This window comes from Portunus trituberculatus, chromosome 9 (assembly GCF_017591435.1).
Source record: "Portunus trituberculatus isolate SZX2019 chromosome 9, ASM1759143v1, whole genome shotgun sequence".
NCBI classification, from domain to species: Eukaryota; Metazoa; Arthropoda; class Malacostraca; order Decapoda; family Portunidae; genus Portunus; species Portunus trituberculatus.
Window position 1 is genome coordinate 8,557,716 of NC_059263.1, and position 8,641 is coordinate 8,566,356.

The following is an 8,641-nucleotide window of genomic DNA, read 5'->3' on the forward strand; positions in this document are numbered from 1 at the left end:
ACCAATGAAGCAAAAGACAGGTTGATATTCTACAATCCCACAGTGTGCAGCTCACCCTTGATGGTGGCAGGGCTGGAGTGGTTGCGAGCATTGGACACAGTGACTTCTGCCCCATTATTGGTGTAGGTGATCTTGCGAACAGCTGTGTTAAGGCGAATGTCAAGACCTTCACTGAGGCCAACTGGCACACAGGAGTAACCATTCCTCACTGTAACAAAGAAAAACAACAGGCTGGTTAATATCTTAAGCAACAACCTGTACCACCTACTCTACTATCAAACTTTGGCCACACAATCCCTGCTTCCACCACACACTATTCACATGACCACTGGTGGCTAGTACAGTTACAGGATGATCTCCCTGAAGCTCCAGCATGACTCAGTTAAGAGGGAGCTTTCAAGATGTTTATCCCATTCTTTCAGCTGACTCTTTCAATCTTGTTCGGGGACTCACATCTTAGTGGGTCTTTTTGTTTAATAATTTTTTGTTGACCCTGGCCAGTTATCCCCTCTTACATAGAAAAAAACTACCATCCACCATTGGTCACAAGGCGTCAGGCTGTGGCTACCTGTAAGATGACTCCCGGAGAACTCAAAGTCATCATCTTGGTCCCAGTGCTTGAGGGAGAGATTGCTCAGGGGTGTGGCGTTGGCAAACTCCAGGTTAGCAAAGTGCCAGTCAAGGATCTGGCGGTCCCGGGAGGAGAGGTACACATCACTGGGGGACGAGGCCTCCAACTCCTGCAGCTTGTCCTCAATCTCCCGCTGCTGCTCCACCAGTTGGTCCCACTCCTGCCAGGGAGACAAATGCCAATACTTCAGTCATGCAGTGCTTCTGGATGGTTCTGTACACACCCAGCAACTTTCCTACACACAGAGACAGGTACAATGACACAATAGTAAGACCCAAATTTTTGTTATGGGGGATGGGTTTTATTACTCTTCTCATTTCAAATACTCCTATTCCCAGGGATTGAGAAGAGAAAAAGCAAAAAAAGTAAAGAAAGAAAAAAGTAATATAGGCAATCCATCAGTGCATCAATAACATACACACAAACCTTCCCACTCCTCACCACACACCTTGCATGCATTCTGGAGTTCACGCAGCTTGACACGGTACACAAACTCATTGGTGATGTTCCTCGAGTTGCGCTTCTCAGTGAGCTGGCCGTGTTCCTTGTGCAGCACGGCTATCTTCTCGTGCATGGTCAGCAGCTTTAGGGAGGCAGTAGGGAGTAAAGATTTACAATATTATGTAGGGAATTAAACTGTCCAGATGCTTTACTGTAAATGAAGAAAAGTTGCAGAAGAAATCAATAAGAGCATACAGTATACCTTATTGAGAACTGTCTTGAGCTTCTCCTGCAGCTTAACAACAGTCTTCCAGTGTGTCACCTGCTTCTCCTTGACATGCTTCTCCTGCAGGCTGTAACAACAAGAGCAGGTGTGAGTCCAGGAGAAACACATGGCTTTGAAGTAACAGTTAATCTCTGGCCCAATCAAAATACATACATAGTGGCAAGCAAGTTTTTTACAACAGATATTCTTACTGTGTCAAAAAAAAGAAAAGAAGGAAGAATGCACACTATAATTGATGTTTCTATGTGATCTTAAGACTAGAGGAATGGATGAAGGACAGCAGCAGTAGGACTAGAGCGTGAGGAAAGAATGAAGCACAGAAATGGTAAGACTGTTTGAGGAAAGAATGAAGCACAGCAGGGGTACAACTAAAGGTGAGGAAAGAATGAATGACACCAGGGGTGGGACAAAATGAGGAAAGAATGGAGCACAGCAGAGGTACAACTACATGAGGGAAGGATGTAGCATAGTATAGAGACTCACTTGATGACCCACTCCAGTCCCTCGCCAAGGCTGATGGGACGGTTGTCAATGTAGTTGAAGTCCAGCTGGTGGGAGAGGAAGCTTGTGGCCTCCAGCAGACGGTTGAACTCTCGCTCCACCATCTCGTCCTTGTCCTTCCGCACCTGAGGGAATCTTCTGGCTAGAGTTGTGTTTCACGACACCTTGTGATTCTGGACAGTCTTTTTGGCAGTTCTCAGTGGTTCTGTTTTACCTTTCATTGTCATCTTTTTGCTTCTTTTTTTTTCACCAGAGTTGTATTTCATGATATCTTGTAACTCTGGACATTGTTTTTGGTAGTTTTCAGTGGTTCTCTTTTCCTTTTTATTGCCATCTTTTTGTTTTACTCGTTGCTCTTACCTAAAACCCTTAGTGTGTGAATGAAAAAACAGGTGGTGAAAGAAGTAATGGAAGGAAAGTAACCAGAAAGCAGAAATTTGATTAATGGAAAGCAACACAGTAAGAGTGAAGAGTAATGGTGATAGAGGGAAACACATACAAAGGTGCACATTTCCTTAGGCTTCAACTGCACCCCTTCCCAAGAACAAACATAGACACATGAGCACAGCCAGAATAGAAAGTACTCCTGCATCTGAGTTTCCCAGCCAAGACCAATGAATCCCTTAGGAGGAGCCAGGGAAGGAAGGGAGTGTGTTGTGGGGTGTGTGTGAAGAATTAAGGGACGAGTGGGGAAGTATGAGGTGTGCATGGGACGTAGTAGGAAGCTATGAGGCGTGCTGCAGGGTGTGTGGGTACAGGGAGCTGGTTCACCTATTTTCAGCAGCACACGAGCACAAAATGAAGTGGAGTGAGTGAAGGGGGTGAGTGAAGGGAACATTACTCACCGTGTTACCATTGGATTCATACAGCGGACATTTCTGCTTGATGCGCACCAGTTCCATGTTGATTTGTTTGGATAGCACATTGACTGGGTTCCCCCCGAGGCCCGTCACCACCATGGCTCCAAGGTCAGCGATGTATGGACCCTTGCGGAATGTGGCAATCCTTCCCCCTACACGGTCCTGTGGGGTTACCTTAGTGTACTGGCCTTGTTGTGGTGCTCAAGATTTCAGTCAGGCTTTTATCTTTGTGACTTTGTATCTTTGGTTACCCTCAGTCTTATAATTAGTGATATTCCTAGTATATACTTTTAACATGTGATGTATTCTAATTTCTAAGCACCAACACTATTCACATCTAGGAAACTAAATCTCTTGGTATTATTCAAGCATGTATAGGCTAAGTAATAGTTATTGATATTCCTAGTATATACTTTCTGAACATGAAACACATTCTAAGCATCTATACTATTCACATCAATGAAGCTAAATCTCTTGGTATTATTCAATCATGTATTCTTTTTCCCTTTGTACATGTCTGCGAGGCAAAGCATTACAAATTACTCAGTGAATCTCTTACAATATATGGTCAAAATGTACTATTAAACCATGATAAGATTAGTAAAACCTCTTCCCTACAGAGAGGCACCACCACCACCCACATGTACTCTAATAAACCGTGATATGATCAGTACAGCCCTTTCTTTCCATACAGACACCACCACCACCTAAATGAACTCTTATATTCTGTGATATGATCAGCCCTTCCCTCCACACACACAGCACCAGCACCCACCCTGGCCTCCAGCACGATGACCTCAAAGCCAAAGGAGTTAAGTTGCTGAGCGGCCCAGTCCTGCAATGCCGGCACCGATCACTATCACATTGCCGTACTTCTTCTGCGGCAGCGACTGAAACACAAAGACAAGTTAACCTTCAATTCTTGAGTGAATGAAGATTATTGTTATTATTTTTCTATTGCAAGGGGCAACAAATTGACTAAACAAAAAGGTCCACTCAGATGCCAATTCCCAAGCAGGTTTCAGAGAGCTAACCAAAAGATTTAAGAATTTAACAGATCTACACATTGCTCTCCCTTATACTGATTTTACATTTATCAGCAAAAAATCTCAATAAATCACCTGAATAAACATTTAAATTTGCACTGAAAGGGATAAACTAGAAATTCATGGTTAAATTAACAAACCAATTACTTAATCATGATAGTTTTAAAGGGAACAAATCATTTCTATACAAAGATATGTATTATCCAAGACTCCACAAATAGTCATCAGATATCCATGGTTACCTTAATGAATCACCTATTAAATAACAATAATTTGAACACCTGTAATCAGAAACACTTTGCTGCCTCAACATGACTATTTTTGAAAGGCCACAGTTACTTCCAGCCAGGTTGTCAAGAGTATTTGTCCTGTTTATCAATCTGTCCCAAGAACTCTAAAACTCCCCTTAGAAACCCATGCAACAAACTAGAGGCATTTAAAAATACTGGAGGTGTAACACAAGAGTTTAAGAAATACAACCCTAAGGAGCACAAATGTCTAAACCAAGATATACATGATCCAAAATATCCACCAGCACTGCCAGCCTTCCTCCTGCCTCCCAACAAACTATGGAACACAGCAGCCTCACCTTCACCCGCTTGAAGATGCCAAAGTTAATGTAGCCATGGCGCTCCAGGTAGGCGTGGATGCGGGCACACAAGACGCCCTCGGAGTTGAACGGTGCCTCCAGACCAGACATGATCCCCTCGTAGGTCAGCTCCTGCAGGGGAGACTCCAGCCACATCTGCAACTGTTTGGAGGAGGAACATGATTAGATGAGTGCAAGGAGGAACAGGAGATAAAGGAGAGAGAGATGAATTTGATAGTAAGTGTGAGAAATGAGAATAAAGAGCAACAGGAGATAAAAAAAAAGATATAAATTAGACAGCGAGTGATGGAAAGTAAAAGAAATAGGAATAAGTGACAAAAACAAATGAAAGGGAGATTCTTGAGATAGTGAGTGGTAGAATGTGCAAGAAATAGAATAAAGACCAAAAGGAAACAAAGCATAGAGAGATGAAATAGACAGTGAATGATGGAAAGAGCATTAGAAAATAAAAGAGATAAATAATAGAAAAATAGTAGAACAGTAGAAAAATGAGGGATAAGAATAAAGCACAATAGAAAAGAACGATGAATAAGATAGCAAATAGTGGAGATACATAAGGAAAAATGAACAACCAGTTAAGGAGAGTGAAAATACTGAGAAGTGAAAAAAAAAACTGCAAAAAATGAGCAAATTAAAGGATATATAGAGTAATATTTAAGGAAGGAGACCAGTGGAGTTGCCAGTAGACTTACTATCCTGTTCCTGATGTGGAGGAAGAGGCGGTGAGTGTGCGGAGAGCTCTTAACGATGTCCGAGAAGAGAGAGCCCTCCAGCGTGGTCAGTTTGTCGGCTGGCATGCGACTCTGGAATGCTGAACCCTCGAGTCCCACTGTGGGGTCGTCCTGCTCTGCCTCAGCCGTCTCCTCCTCCTTCTCTGTCTTCTCTGTCTTGGGCTCCTCCTTGGTCTCATTTCCAGCCTCCTCCTCCTCATTCTCCACCTAAGAGGAAGCATCATGTCACTAAGTTTTTGCAGGTACAATTACTTTCTTTTATCCATATTACAACAGACATAACTTAACCTCTTCAGTACCATGACACATCTTCATATTTATTCAGTTTACTATTAGGTGATTTTATACAGCTTCAGAATCCCATGTGAGGATTGAAATAGTGAAGATTCTGGACCATTAACCTTCTGACCTCCATAGAACCTTGCTAGTGTAAATGAAATTGTCTAATCATACCCAAAACTCATGGTAAAAAGGCATCCCAGTACTGAAGGGGTTAGTCTTATATAAGCAATAATGGTGTATCACACGTACATAATGTTACATAATGGTTACTATATCTATAATCATTCTTATATCACTCAAAATAAAGGAAGGTCTCCATGATATTAGACCATTTGTATACATTCTTATCAAACCTGCCACCTCAAAAGTACCACTCATCAAATGCCTCATCCACTCAGCCATTACCACCACCACCACTGAGCCTCAAACATGTCAGATGCAAGTCTGTACCTTTGGCCAGTTCTGAAGAGAGAGAGAGAGAGAACACAATGTTACTGAAGTACTGCTGTTTTATCTTGCATCTTTATCATTAGTTACCAATAAAAATGACTTTCATAGCACTCTTGTAATTTGATTATGTTTAAACCCTTCTTACCAAGATTTCTTACCATGATGAGGGTCTTGATCCCTCATCAGTCTCTTCTGCATCTTCCAACCAAAACTACTAGTGTACCGCTAGAGGACTGCAGGACAGTTGGCTAGTTTTAGATGCAGAACATAACTCACATAACAATACTCATAAAGACGATGACCCAGGAATTGTTCAAGCAAATGTTTGAAGGACTGGAGAAATTGAGCTGACACAACTATTTCAGGAAGAGAATTCCAGATGTTGATGACCCATAATGAGAAGAAACGACTTCTAACGTCAGTGGAATGATGAGGCACTAAGATCTTCAAACTGTGGCCTCTTGTTCTACTCAAAGTGGCTATAGAAAATAGACCATTTAGTTGAGGACTCAGACCACTCAAAATCTTCCATACTTGAATCAAATCAGCTCTCAGTAATCTACCATTAATAGAAAACAATTTCAGTCTAGATAATCTTTCTGAGTATGGTAGGTCACTAAAACCTTCAACCTTTTTAGTCCACCTCCTCTGAACAGACTCCAGCATGCATACATCACCCAGGAAGCCAGTAATCCTAACAACACTACTAAAGTCAATGTGTGACAAAAATCTGATACATGAAAGAAGGTGATCTGCAAAAGGTGCCTCAAAAAATGTTGCTGGCAACACCATTAGCTTTGCAGCAAATTTCACGGATGTGATGGTGGAATTTCAGTGTTGAGTCAACTAGAATATCAAGGTCTCTAACAGAATCTTTGTGAGGGATGGGGTGATTTCCTATGAGGTAGACATGGTAAGGAGCTGGAATGTGTCTTGAGAATACACAAGCACATTTGTTTATGGAAAAGGAAAGACCCCAAAATAGACTTATTTGGTATAGCAACGAGACATCATTTTGTAAAGACATAATAGCATCACAAGCATTTGATTTCTTTGATGGAACACCAAGGTACAGTTTGAGATCATCAGCAAATAAAACTGATTTGCAATTAAGATGAGCAGTGACATGGTCAATATAGATCAGAAACAATAAGGGACCAAGGACTGAGCCCTGGGGAACACCACAAGGAACATCAGATACATGACTAGAGGAGTGATGAACAACAACTTTCATTTTCCGACTAGTAAGAAAATCACAGATCCAGCCAAGCAGTGGATTTCTGATACCAATTTGAAATAATTCTGATAATAAGACATGGTGGCTTACAACATCAAAGACCTTGCTGTAATAAAAAAGTAGAACATCCACATCCAAGCCTTGGTCAAGATGAAAACTAACATAATCATAGGTAAGGAGAAGTTGATCAGAAACAGAAAATCCAGAATGAAAACCAAATTGAGATACAGAGAGCAGGTTATTACTGTCCAGGTAACCATAAAGTAGAGAGGTAATGAGCCTTTCAAGAGTTTTAGAACAGACAGAGGATAGACTTATAGGCCTGTAGTTTGAAGGACTGGAAGCAGAAAGGAAAGTGAACAAAGTTAATATTACCTTAGACATAAAAAAAAAAATACAAAATCAACAAAGGAATAAAAAAAAAAACACACAAGGCTGCAAAAAAACACAAGAAACCAGAGAATTAAGAATATCAATATAAACAAGATATAATGATGGAAATGAATATGTAAATCAATAAAATGAGATTGAAAACATTACCAAAAACACACACTGGAAGAAAGAATAAAGAAAAAAATTAATAACACCAAAAATATTACAATGAAATGCGGAACACAGAAACCATCCCTCGGAGAGATACGCAGGACAGACATTACAGTTTTAGACAAAAAATACTGATTGATAAGCAACACACAAACATACCACAGGCTAACGCAATTCCACGGGACCTTAAGTTACCATTGCTAACCACTTCACCCTTAAGGAAAGACGGGAATAGCGAAAATAAACAAAAACACATGAACCAAAACAAACCTTCACTTCGGGGTTCCAGACTTTGCCACGCTTTTTCTTGCCTTTCCGCACGTCCTCCTCCTCCGTGGTGTCCGCCGGCCGTTTGATGCTGGTGGTCTCCTTGTTCTCCATTGCGGAGCGGCGAAATGGGGGTCCTATTATGCTGACTTTTTTGGACCGCCCCTCAGAGGATGATGTTGACAGACGCTCCAGCTTGGCGACGGCGGGTTCGACACTACCTCGATCTCGGCTAAAATCCAGTGTTGTTATGATATTTTCATTTTCTCATTCTTCGTTATTTTATTAGTTATTTATTTCTATCATGCTATTTTAAGTGATTTATGTTGTACTTGTTGCTTGTAAATTGTGATTTGATAATTAATTATGTTCGGCGTATGTCGTTCTCGGATAAATAATGGGTTTTATATAGTATTAAGTTATATTCTATCACTTTTTTTAATCTAATGTCGCATGATATATTTCCATCAGCAATTATCCTTGAATTTCTGTGTCAAAAGCTGTAGAATAGATGAAAATTTTGATTACATAACACACCAATTTACCATAGTACGGTAAAGCAGTAAGCTAATAGGTAAATATAAGTAACCTATATAGAAAACGCGTATTAAAGCTTCTAGTTACTTTTAATTAGCGTTAGTAAATAGATAACAAGACTCGGCATAAATTGCATAACTATAGCAAAGAGCGAACAAGAACCAACGGCTGAGCGAAAGACGTAAGGTTGAAGACATCAAGTGTAGCATGAGGCGGGGA

At 40.8% G+C, this 8,641-nt stretch overlaps 1 protein-coding gene and 1 long non-coding RNA gene across 2 annotated transcripts in view; both read right to left on the minus strand.

Annotated features, from left to right (window-relative positions):
• Nucleotides 1–8,092, minus strand: part of LOC123501269 (lysine-specific histone demethylase 1A-like) — a 19,743-nt gene extending 11,651 nt beyond the window's left edge. The window contains 12 exon segments of the mRNA XM_045250027.1: nucleotides 56–208; nucleotides 569–791; nucleotides 1,080–1,214; nucleotides 1,335–1,425; nucleotides 1,842–1,984; nucleotides 2,705–2,881; nucleotides 3,495–3,549; nucleotides 3,551–3,609; nucleotides 4,355–4,516; nucleotides 5,068–5,313; nucleotides 5,839–5,850; nucleotides 7,889–8,092. Of these exon segments, the coding sequence (XP_045105962.1) occupies nucleotides 56–208; nucleotides 569–791; nucleotides 1,080–1,214; nucleotides 1,335–1,425; nucleotides 1,842–1,984; nucleotides 2,705–2,881; nucleotides 3,495–3,549; nucleotides 3,551–3,609; nucleotides 4,355–4,516; nucleotides 5,068–5,313; nucleotides 5,839–5,850; nucleotides 7,889–7,999 (1,567 nt within the window). The 5' untranslated portion in view covers nucleotides 8,000–8,092.
• The window catches only part of LOC123501273, a 25,978-nt gene that overhangs the window by 14,726 nt on the left and 2,611 nt on the right, over nucleotides 1–8,641 (minus strand). The gene's annotated exons all lie outside the window — the stretch shown is intronic.